Source organism: Boleophthalmus pectinirostris, unplaced genomic scaffold (assembly GCF_026225935.1).
Source record: "Boleophthalmus pectinirostris isolate CB_2022bp ecotype Guang Dong unplaced genomic scaffold, ASM2622593v1 HiC_scaffold_15, whole genome shotgun sequence".
In the NCBI taxonomy this organism is placed as follows: Eukaryota; Metazoa; Chordata; class Actinopteri; order Gobiiformes; family Gobiidae; genus Boleophthalmus; species Boleophthalmus pectinirostris.
This window is the reverse complement of record NW_026571070.1, coordinates 27,444,811-27,462,067: the sequence shown is the minus strand read 5'-3', so window position 1 is coordinate 27,462,067 and position 17,257 is coordinate 27,444,811. Positions and strand designations below refer to the sequence as shown.

Here is a 17,257-nt window from a genome sequence, read left to right as displayed (position 1 = left end):
TAACGCTGCGAGGTCAGACAATTTCGTTTGAAGTGAAACCGGCTGACCAGGCTAAGATTATTTTACTTGTCAAGTGAAATTTACTCAAATCATGATTAAACCTTTCTATCTTCATGGAGACTAAACCAGACCAAGTTACAGGTCAGATCTGTGGAGAGGCGACCCCGCTCACAGTCAGAATCCCTGTTTCCTAGGTATTTTTGAGCTGTAAAATCACCTGTAATTGAATAAGTGAAAGACAGAGCTGTTTAATGTCACACTGTGGAACATTTGAAGCGGAGTAATGACGTCTCTAACCAAAAAAAAAAAAAACAGATGGTGATGGACCCCCCAAGCAAAAAGTTACACAATGCACTTTCTAATCGAACACAAACCACCACCTTCACTTTCACTGTCCTCACTTATTATTATTTTGTTTTAGTGAAGCTCTCCTTTTAGTTCATAGTAATAACCTTGTGCAGATTGAATTTCCAGCCTCGTAGTGGTGTCTGAATGGAGTCCCTCTTCACGGCGCATCTCTCCTTCTCCATATGGAAGCTTTTTCATCTCACAAGGCAGACTGCACTCCACGGCTCCCGCGGCGTTCCTGATAAGGCCAACTGTGTGCCCGTAGCGTGTGCTTTTCCATCGGCGTGAAGCAAAGAAAAAAAAAAAAAAAGAAAAGAAAGAAAGAAATGCAACAGCAGCAGTGGCGTCTCCCAGGGCCAGAACACACATGAAGAAACCTAATACGGCTCAGATACAGCTGATCAATGAGAGGAGTGTACAAGAGACTGGGAAATGTCACGCTATTACTACGGGGGAGTCTGCAGTGAAGTCTGTGGAAAGAAGGGCTGAGTGATTTCTGGAAAAAAATGAAAAAAAACAACAACAAAAGTAATGTAGATTTATAGATTTGGTTTTGGTTTTACACATGTCCACCAGCATTGAAGGAGTCCTATTATGCAAAATTGACTTGTTACAGCTGAGATTTTAAAGGTGCACTATGTAACTTTTTGGTTGGGGTTCCATCACCTGCTTGTTTCTATGGATACGTCATTGCTCTGCCTGGAATATTCCAGAGTATGACATTAAACAGCTCTACCTTACATCTGTTCAATTAAAGGTGGTTTTATAGCTGAAAAATATCTAGATCAGGGGTGTCAAACTCATTTTGGTCCGGGGGCTGTATCCAACCTACTTTGATCCCAAAGGGGCCAGATCAGAAAACTCATGTCATATATACCCCAAAAATAACAATCAGTTTAAATATTTGTGCAGAGAAACACAAAACCATTACAGAAATCTTTTTTAATTGATGAACTCTCACTTTTCTCATTTTGGACATTTTGCTGATGAGGGTCACGGTCAACAGTCAAAACGATCGTCCTTTAAGAGCGTTTGGAAAGAGACAAGTCTTCATTTGTGCTGCTCTGGTGGGAGGGGCCACGTACAGAGACGCTGGAGACGCTGCTATGCTAAGAGACGCAGAAAATTACCAATATTTTAATAGAAATTATAATTAAAATATTTTTGTAGAAAATCAGCCGAGGGCCAGATTAAAGGTCTTAGAAGGCCGGATCTGGCCCCCGGGCCATATGTTTGACACCCCTGATCTATAAAAACAGGTATTCTCACTGTGAGCGGGGTCGCCTTTCCACAGATTTGACCTGTAGCCTGGTCTGGTTTGGTCTCCATGAAGATAATGCCATACTGTGAAACATTCCAGATAAAGCAATAACATTTCCATGGAGAAAAGTATCTGACAGACCCTCCACTGGAAAAGTTACACAATGCGCCATCAGATATTGCTCAAAATTATGTATTTCTAAAGAATGTAGTTTCAAAAATTGGAAGAAAATAATCTGATGGACAGTTACACAATGACCTTTAACTATAATTGTAGCTGTTTTATCTTAAGTTGTTGTTAAGTTGTGATTCATGTTTGAGCAATCATTGCTTCGATCTATTCCCATTTTCACAACCGCTGGTACACACCCTGCTTTGTACTTACTTCATTCTCCAACTTTATTTTTTTAAATAAGTGACACACATAAGATTCGACAGCACTACATTGTCATTTTGCGGCAAATGAATTGCTAGTGCGACCTGCTGCTGTCCGTAGAAGGTTCTGACTGTATGCTCCAGTACAGCGGCTCTTTGTTGTGATGATGACTTTTATTAAGTTGTTTTCGATCAGTATTGTGATTTCAAATGCCCAGAATATAACATCAAGATCCATGAGTGTCTAAAAGATTTGGTATTTTGTTTGTTGCATACATAATTGTTGTCTTTGTGGTTTCCTAATTCTTAAAATTCATGGATATGATCAATGTTGCAATATCAGATACTGATTGCCACCTAATGACATCACAAAGTCTAATCAAGCCTGGGAGATGTTTTGAATGAAACAAAATACAACTCAGTGTACTTTTTTTTTTTTTTATTTCAGTAGACTTGCCTTATAACCTACACTGGAAAAAACTATATCTAGGTAAAGGTTAAAATGGTTAAAATGACTTAAATTAAGAACATTTTACTTTATTTGAGTCGATTCAACTTGACAAGTAAAATGATCTACCAATGGAATAAGTTTGTTTTTCTTAATTCAAGCAACAGTCAATTTTGTTTCTTATTTTAAGTGCAAAAAAGTTGTTTTTATTATTTTAAGTGTAGCAAGATGTATTTTCATATTTTCATACACAAAGTCTTGTTCCATTTGCAGACCATTTTAGTGAGGCTGGGGCCGCCTAGTGCCTCCGCTCAATTTAATTTCTCTCCAGCGACTAGGTCAGGAATAGGAATATACTAGACGGTTTAGAAGAACCCCAGAAGTGTGAGTTCGGCCAGACATTCTGTGTTGGCAACAATTCCCAAGATCAAGGATTTAAAGCCAGAACAAAGAGAATGTTTGGTGAATTTTATCAAGGGGAAAGACGATCTTGTCCTTCTTTTTATGGAATTTGGGAAAAGCTTAATAAACCAGTTAGCCCCATTAGCGGTGCATTACATACATCACGACCGAATTGCAGTGATTGGTTAAATTAAAAAAAGTACCCGTCTACTGTCAAGTGAACAAATCCTAATGCTGTGAGGTCAGACAATTTCCACAAAGTGAAACCGAATGAGGAATCAGGCTAAGATCATTTTACAGTCAAGTGAAATTTACTCAAATCATGTTAAAAATGTGTTAATTCAAGTCATCTTAACTTGACTAGATTTTGTTTTTTGCAGTGTAGCGACCATGGCGTCACCAACTGCTCTCCGTGACGATACACACGTTTAATGCCATAATGCGAAACATTCCTTGGCAAAGCAATAGCAACTCCAACAAGGGAAGCAGGTGAAAAGAAAAAAAAAATACAGTGTCCCTTTTAAAATCCTGAAAAGAGAATAATTTTACTCAGTCTAGGAGAAAGACGGCGTTGTTAGTTGCGGTTTGCCATGTGATATAGGGCTGTTTAAAAATAGAAAAAGCTCCAGTCTCTCTAGGGGAACTTGGACAAAAGCTCAAAGGTTAAAAGGGGACAATCGATACAGGAGCGTCCCACACAGAGGGGCTCAGAGCTCCCTGGGTGCACACAGGTCAGGACCACAGAGCTGCAGGACCTGGCATATATACATCCTTTATCTGTGACCGGAAAGAAAACTGACTCAGGGTGTGACCAGCGGGACACATCTGAGGCCTCCTGCCAAACGCCTGCCGAAATATTGTAATATCAGGAGTATTTCTTTAGATTATTTATGTACTTTGTTAAGATAAAGATGCACTGAATGCTCTAGTTAGTCAAGGATCCTGTATTACACAAAACAGACTCCTGTGAGCTGATGTTACCTCTTCAAAAACATACCTAGAGTTGTGTTTTGTTTCATTCATGTTTGGATAATCCTTTATTACCGTAAATTCCGGACTATAAGCCTCTACTTTTTTCTTACACTTTGAACCCTGCGATTAATAAAATTATGCAGCAAATATATGGACAGATTCTTTGTTTAGCACATTGTTCCATACGGTCTATGGTTTGGCAACACAGCAGATGTGTGTGCAGCCTGAGTGCAGAAAACGCCGCTGTCTGTGCGGTTACACATGGATCTAGAATTAATATGAAGTTACTACACTAGCTAGAGATATTGTCAGTGCACTAAAACAGTTTATTGCCATGTGATAAAATAAGTTATGATGCTAAATGAACATTAGTGAGGGGGATACGTCTTACCCGTGTGTGTAAATGACGAGAAGAAACGTCTCAAACTTCAGTAGACGGACACCCACTCATACCTGATTGATAGAACTAACCCCGCCCCCGAGAGAGTCTGAAATCTGCTGAAATCCTCCAAGACCCTGACATGATACAGACAGGACAGAGGCTCTTGCAGGAGACATGTGCGGGGAGACACGGGGTGATGCGCCGAGGAAGATGCTGGTTTGATTGTGTTTTGAACAGTTATTTTGTGCTTCATACACACCCTTGTCATGGAAATGCAGATGATGCAGCTTTTAAGTTAAAAGTGATTGATGTGGCTGTCAAAGAAGGAAATCGAGCTGTTGTACGTGAGCTCGACATCAGTGAATCGATGGTGAGATTTTGGCGATGGCAGCGTGAAGAACTGACTCAATGCAAAAAGACGACAAAAACTTTCAGAGGTGATAAAAGCAGATGGGCCGAACTTGAAAACATTCTTGAAGATGTGGACACCAACGGACTTATATTCAGGTGCGGACTATATATGTACAATTTTAAAATTTTGTAAAAATTTTGTTGATGCAGCTTATATTCAGGTGCGCTCAATAGTCCAGAAAATACGGTATTAGTCTGTCTACAACTCCAAAACTCAGAATGCTCTTTTCTACGTTGTGATGTCCTGAAGCTTCCTTTTAACCTTTCGTCCAGGAGAGATTGACAATTCCAGGTCTGAAATCATCCAAATGATTCTAGTGAAGGTGTGTAGAGTTTAAAAACACAGTGGAGCACTTCCTCTTTTATTGCATGACATCACAAGGTAGAACTCAGCCTACATCTGCAGGGTTTGTGTGTTAAATTTGTGTGAATGAAACAAAACACAACTCCAGGTCTGTTTGTGATGAGGAAACAACATTAGAACACAGATCAGAAAATAGTGTCATATGGGCCCTTTAAGGCGAGACACAAGACTTTAGGTGGATAGAAAAAAATCCTAAATTAAGAAATATCAATTTGAAACTTCTTCTGTAGTTTACTCAAATAAATGTAAAAAAAAGAAAATGTGTGTAATATTTTCATTTTAAATATGTGTGTGTATATGTATATGTAAAATTGACAATCTTAAGGACATTCAAAACAGAAACAGAAAAGAACCGGGTTTAAATTTCTTGCTTCATTTTGTTGTCACGTTAGATACTAAAAAATATCCAGAGGAGATTTTGGATTTCTTCTTTAGTATTTGAGTGAACTAGATGTGACTGAAAACTCTTCTGTTGTTTCCACATGAAAGCTCGGATGCTCAGAGACCAAACTGACCAAAAAACAAAAAATGGAAAAGTTTTTTGCCAAGACACTACATCTTGCTTTAAAACTTTAGCTGTTGTGTGTATTGTCCAAGGTCAGACTAAACAGAATAGATAGATTATCAGCTTTAACCAATCAGCTTCTTTCTTTTCACAGCGTAAAGTGTCTGTGTAACTGCTCAGAGTTCAGGCAGTGCAGACGAGTACGGACTGTCCCCGCTGATCAAAGCATAAAATGGAAACTCTGAAACTTTTCACTGGATGGCTGATTGTTTTTGACGTTTATATTATTGAATGTTTGGTTGAACCTGCTGAAACTAAAATGGACCAAACACAGAAGTTGGCAGAGTAAACAAAAATTGTACTCAAGTAAGATGTTATCTGAAGGAGAAGTTCAAGAAACACAAATGTTCAGATCATTTCATGTTGTTGACTTTAAGCTCTTACTCACTCTTACTCAGACTTACTCACCACGAGAAGATGAAGCAAAACTTTCACTAAAGAGAACTGTTTTTTCCTTAGAAATATGACTCAAGTAGGACTAAAGGCATGCTGCTATTTATTTACCCTTGTAAATGAAAACTACCTCTGAACCAAAGTGATACAAAAGTGCACTCCAACAAGTAGAAGGAAAGACAGTAAAACTCACATTATTGCTTCAGTGTTAAAAAGTGTGAATGCCAAGATTATCAGGTTAATTAAACAGATTATTCAGGTCACAATAAGTCATTTCCATTTCATCTGCACTGTAAAAAAGTGTTTTCAGTGATTTTACCTTATTTCAACAACTAATTTCAACAAGAAACTGAAAGACGTCGTTGTTGTTTGGACACGGTGTCTTGCCCAAAGACATAACAATAGTTGGCGCATGGTCATAAGGCGACTGCTCTTCCAGCTGAGTCATTGCAGGCTCTTATTACAGCCTTTACTTTGGATGTGCATAGTGTAATACTTGTGTTACTGCGAATACCTTGACATACTGTACATCAGCGGTCAGAACCCTTGACCCACAGGTTGGCGGTGCAATTCCAGCTACCACAGATGATGTTGCGTCCTTGGGTAAGACACTTAACCCGCCTCGCTTTTTTCTCCACACACTGGTGTAAGAATATGTGTGTGAATGGGGAGTGTTTCCTTGATGTGAAGCGCTGTGAGTTTGTTGTAGATAGAAGAGTCGTAATAAATGTGAGTATTTACCATTTTAGGGCTACTTTACTGAAATTAACGTGTTGTTAAAGGTTCTACTGTTTCTAGACAACCGCAGTATTTAAATCTGACAGGTTTTAATTCTGCAGTCTTTTTTCTTCTCTTTTAAAGGTGCACTGTGCAAATTTCTGCTGGAGGGTCTGCTACCTGCTTGTCTCTGTGGAGATGTTATTGCTTTGCCTGGAATGTTCCATTCAACTCACATTTATTACAGGTGTTTCTATTGCTCAAAAAATGCGCAAATTCTTCTATCCCTCTATGAACGGGGGCAACTCTCCACAGATTTGAATTGTAATGTAGCATAGTCTGCCTCATGATACATAAGTTTGCTCTATACCAGGGGTGTCCAAACTTTTTTCATCAAGAGTCACATATCTAAAGACAGATGAAGCAGAGGGCCGATCAGGGGCCGTAGACTGGTGCCGAATACAGTGAATAATTGAAATATGTGCATGTTTAACATGTTAGAATGAGCCATCAGTCTTTATTCATGCTAAGATCCTTAAAACCACACACTAAATATTAAATATCAAGGCAGATTTTCAAATAACTTGTTGTAAAAAGTAAATTTTTAATTGATGCAAGGTGATTTGGGTCAATTCACCTGGAAGCCTGGCACCACCTAGTGCCCCCGCTCAATTTAATTTCTCTCCAGCAACTAAGGTCAGGAATCAAAATACACTAGATGGTTCACAAAAACCCTGGAAGTGCAAGTTCGGGCACCAGCCAATCAGCGAAGAGTCATACATTCTGTGTTGGCAACAATTCCCGAGATCAAGGATTTAAATCCAGAATAAAGAGAATGTTTGGTGAATTTTATCAACGAGATTTAGGAAAAGCTTAATATAGCCCCGTTAGCAGTGCATTACATAAGTGACTACCGAATAGCAGCGATTGGTTAAATGACAAAAAGCACCCGTCTACTGTCGAGCGAACGAATCCTAACACTGCGAGGTCAGACAGTTTGTACGAAAGTGAAACCAGGCTGATGAATCAGCTACTGGAAGCCTGAGGGCCAAGAAAAAATTGTCTGGGGGCCGCATTTAGCCCACTGTCCGCAGTTTGGATATGCCTGCTCTATACTGAGGAACATTCTAGACAAAGCAGTAACATTTCCATGGAGTCAAGCGAGTGGCGGACCCTCCACTTGTGTCACAAATATTACGCAGTGCACCTTTAATGTTAATTTTATGTTTTGATTTGCTTGTATTCTGAGTTGAACGTCTTTCTTATTCTGTAAAGCACTTTAAATTACTTTGTGTACAAACTGTGTCATACAAATAGACGCCTTGCCATATGTTCTTTACTTTTTCTTTTTTTTTCCTCCTTCCCTAACAACTTCACGCTACAGTTTTAATTTACTGTCTGCAGAAAATCATACCGTGGACTATAATATTCTTGAATAATAGCCTATTATGATCCAATTCCATGAAATATTTAGTTAGAGTACCATTTACATGTAGAGCTGTAATTACTTGAACCTCATCACGGCTGCACTATTACGCAGAGAGGACGATCAGTACACGAGCAGACAGCGTTATTACATCACTGCATCTCCTCCTCATTATCTCCCGTGCGCCTTCACCGTGAGCCGGGAGCCGCGTTAAGCACAGCGCGGTGAGGCAGAACTCGAGCAGGCTCATCCGCGCGCCGCTCGCTTCTCCCTCTCCGCCACGGCACCAGCGCGCCCGCCATCCTGCAACCACGGCTCCCTCTACAGTGCGTACCGCGCACCGTCCCCCCCGCTCCATCCGCTCCGAGCCAAACAATCATTCCGAGAGGAGAGAGAGGAGAGAGAGGACGCGACCGAGGTGCGCCTGTGGATCACTCGTACTACTATCGCATCCTGTGTACGTCTCCCGGAACGTCTGACTATCCAAAAAAAAACGTGCAGTTCGCGACCGTTGCGCATCACCTTCACGGAACACACGCGTGATTTACCTGCGTTTTCTGTGCGCAATGGGGTCTGTGGATACTTGAAGAGTGACGACAACTTTCCTTGTTTTTTTTTTTTTTTTTTTTTTTTTTTGGACTATAAGCAACGCAGCAGGAAGGTAGGAAGGTGGGATAGAACATGAGGGACAGACGAGAGGAGAGAGTGAGGAGGAGAGAAATCGTCTGGAGAGGTGCTGTCTTGTGATAGCGCACGCACAACATAAGGAGACGAGCGCTGACTATGTTCGCTGCAGAGGAGACGTTCGCGGACGAGGCGGCTGGGGCTCGCGGTTCCCCGGGCTGCCCACGGAGCTTGTGGACGTCTGTGAGCGGACCCAACGCGGACTGGGGCTGAACGATGCGCGCGTACCGGGGATGTCTTTTGTTTTGGGGGGTAAGAAGAAGATCGATACGAGCGCGGAGAAGGAGAGGACACTTGATACAGGAGTAACGCTATAGGATTACAACGTCGACAAGGTGCACGAGCGTGGATTTAACACAGAAGTAGCGTGGAATTTCTACTGTTTTTTTTTTTTTTTTCTTTACGTCTTTGCGGACTGCTTGCAAAGGTGGCACTGAAGTTTGGCGCGTTCAACAGACAGTAACGCACGGGACAATGAAATCACATGTTTTGGAACTTGAAACTTTCATTTTGGCTGCAGTTTTTGAGACTTTTAAGGCAAAGATTCAAAGTGGAAATCTCGCATTAGTTTTGAAACTTGAACCAAGCATCTGACATGAACTGCTGCAACTTTTTTTTTTACAGTTTATTAAGAAGGATGTCATTCTTTTTCATCAAAGACTTGTGGGTTTTAATTTTTTACATTTTGTGTGACATTTTTGACAACAGCGCAAGTCCACATGTCTATATCAGAACTTAACACTGAACTTTAAAGGGACTACTTTTCAAAAATTACCATGTTACACCATTTATTCTCTTCTGCAACTTTTATCTGTCTTTACCGGACATTGCAATGACTAACAAAGATGTTTTGGTGTAAAATTACCGACGAGAAGTGCAAAAACATGGCGGTTTTTACTTTGCTATATTTTCTACTTTTCCTGCCAAATTTCGCCATCGCCTCCGGTTTCTCTGGCGTCTTCTTCAACACGACCGATCGGGACATTTTGACGGACAACTTCCTGCCTGCCAAGCCCGTACCGGAGAAAATTCGCTCCTCCGATTCCCACCCGAACTTGTACTTCAACCAAGCCGACATTCCGCACTTGAGGCAGAAATCGGGGACCACACACAGCCACATTTTCAAAGTTATCCGAGCGGCGGTTTTGACCATGCTGTCCAATGTTCCGTTCTACATGCCTCCCGCCAAACACGAGGAATTCACCAGCAAGTGGAACGAGAATTTCGGCAATGATCTACCACCGTTGGCGCTCTACTGCCTGCTTTGCCCGGAGGATAGTTCCGCCTTGCAGTTCCTCATCAAGTTCATGGACAGAATGGCGGCGTACCCCGACTGGAAAGTTGCCAGCGCGCCGAACGACGAGGTACCGGTGGCGCACTCCCTCACCGGATTCGCGACCGCTTACGACTTCATTTACTCGTTCCTGGACGAGCGCCGGAGAGAGATTTACCTCAAAAAGATCCGAGCGGAGACGGAAGAGCTGTACGAGCTTTCCAAGTACAGAGGGTGGGGGAAGCAGTACCTCCAGAACCACCAGACGACCAATGTGCTGGCTATACTCACAGGTAATTGAGTAAAAGTATCAAATTACTATTCATATCTGAGAAGTCTGAGAATAGAAAAGAACAAGTTGAGAAAATGTTAGCCTTTAAAGGTCCCCTATTACGCTATTTTCTATGTTTTGTATGTTTCCTGTTTCTTGATGTTTCCTCATACTTGGGGATGTTTTGTTTTCATACACAACCGCTAGAATCTTTTGGATGATTGCAGCCCTCGAAGTGCCAATCTCTACTGAACTTAAGGTAAAAGCTAGATGTTAACTTAAAAACTACTGCTTCGCGACATCATAAGCTGGAACAGAGCATTTTGAGCTTTGGAGACGCAGACAGACTTCATCAAAAACAACTCTGGGTTCGTTTTTTGATGGCGAAACAATGTTTTGACATGGCGTAAAGCTCAGAAGAATCAATTTTGCATATATAGAATCTTTTATATTTGACCAGAATTCACAGTAATCCTCAAATTCTTCGAGATTCAATGTCAGAACCAGTCAAAAAAAAAAGAAACTCATCATAAGTGTCTCCATAAGAAGTTATTGCTTTGCCTGGAATGTTCACCAGAGTACGGTATTAAATAGGGATGTAACAATAACCGAAATATCGTGATTTCGCATTGTCAAAGTTCACAATAATATCTCTTTGCTTAAATGAAGAGTTACGGTGCAGCAATAGGCAGAGGGAACTACATAGACCATGATCCTTTTCTCCAATTCAGTGTAGACTATAAGAAGAAATAACAGTTCTAAGCACTTTTAAGTCTTTGGATTAAGTCTTGTCAAGGCATTTTAAGAGGAAAAGTTCACAGCCTCCACAAAATATCTCAATAAATATCGCACCCCCCCACCATATCCTGAGCTTTTCCACGATATCGCAATAAATATGATGCCGTGAGATTCATATCATTGACGATATCGTACTGTGAGACTTGGATATCGTTACACCACTAGTATTAAACTATTCTATTTTTACATTGAGCTGGGTTGCCTCTTCATAGATCTGACCTGTAACTTGCTCTGATTGTTGAAGTTTAATGCCGTGCTATCGGACATACCAGGCAAAGCATTAACATCGCCACGGGGACAACCAGGTGACAGACGCTCGGCTAAAAAATGTACATACTGCACCTTTTATTGTGCACTACGTGAGAGCTCCCAGCTTGGCAACGAGGGTTTAGACTCCGAAGTATGTGCGGAAGGAATGTTTACAGCTCCCTGAACCATGTAATCAATTAAACCTGGTTATTAAGTGTAATCAAGTTGTCCTTCTTTAAGTTGCTGAACCTGTAGTGATTGTTAATGAAAAGCTCTGACCCAGTTCCTTACTTCGAGACGTAGTGATTTTTTGCCAGTTAGAGTATATTATTCTTTCCACTACTTCTAACCTTACTCCTTACAACTACAGTCTATGTATGAAAATGTGTAAACCATAGGAATAATAATAGGTGGGGTTTTTATATAATTTCTTTTGTAAATGTAATGTGTATAATGTAAGCAAAAGGTCTAAACCAGAACTTAAGAAGACTAAACCAGGACTAAAGTCTAGACTAAACTGACAAAACCAATGTATAACTTATTTATTTCATGGGCCCAAGTGTTTTAAAGCTGTACTATGTAACTGTGCAGAGCTGGAAATGTTACTGCTTTGGTGAAATGTTCCAAAGTCTGGCATTAAACTGAAATAAAATTGATTCTTGTGAGCCTTAAGCCATGTTAGAATGCTGTTATCTCCTCAAAAACATAACCTGAGTCATTCACACAATCCTTCGTTATTAGTCTGTCTGCATCTCCAAAGCTCAAAATGCTCTGTTCCACCATGTGATGTCATGAAGTGGTAGTTTTAAAGTTAACAACTACTTTTACCTTTAGTTCAGTAGAGATCAGCAATTCCAGGACTGCAATCATCCAAATGATTCTAGTGAAGGTGTATGGAGTTTAAAAACTTCCTGCATTACCAGATGACATTACAACATGAAACTGAGTATTTCCCATTTGAGAGAAGAACTCAGCCTAAAAATGTGTTAAACATGTGAATGAAACAAAACACAACTCCAGGTCTGTTTGTGATGAGGAAACAACACTATAACATAGATCACAAAGTAGTGTAATATGGGCCCTTTAATCGCTAAAAATGTCTTGAAAAGCATATTTTCTTACTATGAGCATGCACCGTCTTCTATGATCTAACCTGTAATTTGGCTCGGTGGCCAAGTACGAAGGGAAATTAATACAATACTGTGGAATTTCCTACACCAAGGATGGGCAAACTACGGCCCAGAGGCCATTTGCCGCCCTTTAATCTTTTTAATCCAGTCCGCCAAACTTGAATAGTAGTAATAATAATAATCATTTTCATTGTTTTTAAAAGTCATTTCTATAAATAGTAAACACCGTCGGAATTGAAAGACAGATATTTTGTTGTAGTGCTTTGTAATGATTTTCAATTATGAGATATTTCAGTAGCATGGGGTATGTTTTCGACATATCCCATGTCATTGTTTTCTCTTATGAGGTGGATTACCAAAAACTCCATCCATCTGCTCCTGCCCCGGCCTTTCTGTCAAATTTTAGAACCCTTTGTGGCCCACGAGTCAAAAAGTTTGCCCACCCCTGTCCTACACAAAGCCATGGCATCCATATACCATGTGGCAACCTTCCATGAGAAAAATTACAAAGTGCATCTTTAAAGGTCCTATATTATGCAAAGCCATTTTTATAAGCCATGTAATAATGTTCCCTCCTCAAAAACATACCCGGTTTCATTCAAATGTTTGAGTAACCCTTTATTATTAGTTTGTCTACATCTCTAAAGCTCAAAATGCTCTGTTGCACCTTGTGATGTCATGAAGCAGTGTAGATTTGAAGTTAACAGTGTTAAAAATGTGTGAATGAAACAAAACACTCCAGGTATTTTTGCGATGAGGGAACAATATTATAACAAAGATCAGAAAATAGTGTCATATGGTCCCTTTAAAGTATACATGCACAGGTTTTGTCATGCTGCAACAGTTTTTACTTTCTACTTTTCATGCTTTGCTAAATTCTCTTGCCCTATCTTCCTAGGTGCAATCGTGGTGGGCTCACACAACGACCCTGAATCGATGATGTGGAAACAAGTGTCTGTGAACTACATGGAGAAGACCATGTTCCTGCTGAATCACATCGTGGACGGCTCCCTGGACGAAGGAGTGGCCTACGGGAGCTACACCGCCAAGTCTGTCACCCAGTACGTCTTTTTAGCTCAACGCCATTTCAACATCGACAACACTCAGAACAACTGGCTGCGGGCGCACTTCTGGTTCTACTATGCCACGCTGCTGCCCGGCTTCCAGCGAACAGTTGGCATAGCAGATTCTAACTATAACTGGTTTTACGGTCCCGAAAGCCAGCTTGTTTTCCTTGATACGTTTGTGATAAAAAACGGCACGGGGAATTGGCTGGCTCAACAGATAAGAAAGCACAGGCCGAAAGACGGACCCATGGGACCCTCGGCGGCGCAGCGCTGGGCCACCCTCCACACAGAGTTCATTTGGTTTAACCCGCACCTCCCGCCGCAGCCCCCACACGGCTACGGGAGGCCGAAGATGCATATATTTTCAAACTGGGGTGTGGTGACCTACGGAGCGGGACTGCCAATTTCACAGGGTAACACTTTTGTCTCATTTAAATCCGGCAAGCTGGGTGGCCGCGCGGTTTATGACATAGTCCACGACAAGCCTTACTCTTGGGTCAACGATTGGAATAGTTTCAATCCGGGGCACGAGCACCCAGATCAGAATTCGTTCACGTTTGCACCCAATGGGCAGGTTTTTGTTTCGGAAGCACTTTACGGGCCTAAGTATAGCTATCTGAACAATGTTTTGGTTTTCGGTCCGTCTCCTACCAGCCAGTGCAACAGCCCGTGGGAGGGGCAGTTAGGGGAGTGCGCCAAGTGGTTGCGATGGACTGATGAAGGGGTAGGAGATACTCGGGGAGAAGTGGTAGTTGCTTCTGCTCACAGGGACACTATGTTTGTAAGTGGAGAGGCGGTGAACGCTTACTCCCCAGCCATGAGACTCAAAAGTGTGTACCGCGCGCTGGTCCTACTGAACTCCCAAACGCTTCTAGTCGTCGACCACGTTGAAAAGTTCCCGGACTCCCCCATAAATTCCTTCAGCGCTTTTTTCCACAACCTTGACATTGACTTCAAGTACGTCCCCTTTAAATTCATGGACAGGTATAACGGCGCCATGATGGATGTGTGGGATGCTCATTATAAAATGTTCTGGTTTGACACGCAGGGTCACAGTCCGGACACGAGAATACAAGAGGCGGAGCAGGCAGCCGAGTTTAAAAAGAGGTGGACACAATACGTCAATGTCACCTTTTCAATGACGAACAATATCGCTAGGGTCGCCTATATAATGCACGGCCCCTATGTCAAAGTATCCAACTGTAGATTCATAGACAACAGCCACAACGGAGTCAGACTTTCCATCGTTATCAATAACACTGAAAATATTGTCTCTATAGCAACTAACTACCAAGATATCGGCGCGAGGTTGAGTTATTTAGGATTTGGCGGGCATTGCAAAGTGGAAGACTCGTATCAAGTGACGAGATTCGGCCTCGGAACGCAACTCATTCCGAAGCAAATGAGCAGCGATAATCAGCTGTTTGATTTTGTGTTTACAGTGAATGTTATAGCCGGAGTGATCCTGTGCGTAGCCGTAGGATTTCTCACCCTGCAGAGGAAGTTTTATGTGTGCTTCAGCAGACTCATGCGCTATGCCCTCCTCGGCGTCCTACTTCTCTGGATTGCCGAGTTGTTATTTGTTTCGAATAGCTGCGATAAGCTCCTTTGCGGGGTCAAATGGAAAGGGACGGACCCGCAAAACGAAGTCAACAAGCAAATCAGGCAGTACGAGCAACAGCGGCTGCCTCTCCCCAACGTCCTCATCACAGCTCTGCCCGGTTCTGGCGCGGAGATTCTGAAGCATCTTTTTTACAACAATTCCGACTTTGTTTACATCCGTGTTCCGACGGAGCACCTGGACATCCCGGAGACGGAATACGAATTTGACTCTTTGGTGGACGACTGCGAGTGGTCGAGGTCAGACGCTATTCAGGGCCGCTTTAAAATCATCCAAGGCTGGCTTCACTCGCTGGTCTACGACATTAAACTCCACTTGCAAAATATTCAGCTAGTGGAGGATAGCAGAGTCACAAAAATGAAAAGTGTCAATATTGTAAGGGATAAAAAGAAACACTTTCGAAGACGAGAAGCGGCGTCTGAGTTAAGGGGAAAACTCAAAGCAAATTTAGACAGGGATGTGGAATATATTCGAGATTTGAGACGCCATGTCGCGGAGTACCGGAGTGCACGCGTTGTACTTTATTTGCGAAGTGGAAGTTGGCCACTCAAACTTCCTTTTATCCAGGAAGTAGTCGGACCCTCTTTGCGGACAATCTATTTAGTGAGAGACCCCCGGGCATGGATTTATCTGATGCTTTATAACAGCAAACCCAGCCTTTATTCGCTCAAGAACATTCCTCAACACCTTTCTTTGATATTCAAGGAGAATTCTGCCAGGGATGGGTGCCCAGCTGTGGCGCCGGAGTTTAAACTAATCCGCAGGTTGCTCTCCCGTTCCGAGACAAACCCCGTCATGATCCTCGCGCACCTGTGGCTAGCTCACACCGCGGCGGCTCTAAGGGTGAGCAGAACCATCCCACAAGACTCTTACCTCCACGTGAGGTTCGAGGACTTAGTCAGCTACCCCCAGGAAACGGCAGAGACTATTCATTCCTTCCTGGGGGTGCCCCTGTCCCCCGCCGCCCTGAACCAACTCATGTTCACTACTTCGACGAATCTGTACAACTTGATGTACGAAGGGGACATTTCTCCGGCGAACATCAACGCGTGGAGAAGCAACATGCCCCGGAAAGACATAAGGATGGTGGAGGACGTGTGCGGGGTGGTCATGAGGAGGCTGGGTTACTTGAGGTGATTTAACCGCTGCTGGTCAGCTCTGGGGCTCGTGTTTACTGTAGCTTTCAGTCTGTTACTTGGTTTATTTGCACTGACCTTACATTTGAAGGTAGCATAACTGTCTTGGATGTGTGTGGGTATATGTGGTACCGACAACTGTATGGAGATAGATTTGTGCCAAAAATACAACACGACTAATGGGTTTCTTTTCAATTGTTTTATTGCTCCGTGGTGCATTCAGTTAATACAGTTAGGACTCAGTATAACTTATTTAAAAAGATACGTCATAAAAGATTGTAAATAGATTTAATTTGGGTGTGCTTTAAAATAAAAAGTCAAGTTGATTTACTGGTTGGACATAAAAATGAACATTTAACAATTAACATTCTTTTGGTAAAGTAGACCAAATTTCAATATCGATTAAAATTAAGTATAAGGACCACATATTAATCACTAACCAAGAGGAAACTGTATGCTAGTTCGTAGTTGTCCAGTTTTTGGTAGCATGAAAATACATGTACAATAGCATCTATATCTAATAATGCTAATGAACACTAATAACATGGACTAAAAGCATGAATACGTATACTAACAAAGACGCAATTAAGCACTTACTATGCATTTTACTGTAGTCTATGTGGTCCTTAACTGAAGTGTTACCAAAAATACTCACTCTGTATGGCTGTCCATTCATTCACAAATTGAAATCTACATTAATTAATACTCTGAATTTAGTTTTCTTTCATTCACACATGTCTAACACTCAAACCCTAGCCTGATTCATCAGTCTGACCTTGCAGCGTTAGAATTCGTTCGCTTGACAATAGGCGGGTACTTTTTTCATTTAACCAGTCGCTGCTTTTGGTCTTGACGTACGTAATGGGCTGTTAACAGGGCGAACTGGTATATCAAGTTTTTCCCAAATCCCGTAGGAAGAAGGGCAATAATGTTTTTCCCCTTGATAAAATTCACCGAACATTCTT

General features: G+C 41.8%; 1 protein-coding gene across 1 annotated transcript; it reads left to right on the top strand.

Annotated features, from left to right (window-relative positions):
* The first annotated feature begins 9,305 nt into the window (after positions 1–9,305).
* On the top strand, positions 9,306–16,392 carry LOC110165538 (dermatan sulfate epimerase like). The gene is given in 2 exon segments (XM_055150825.1): positions 9,306–10,313; positions 13,367–16,392. Coding segments are annotated over 2 exon segments (3,747 nt in total). The 5' UTR covers positions 9,306–9,592.
* Positions 16,393–17,257: the final 865 nt, after the last annotated feature.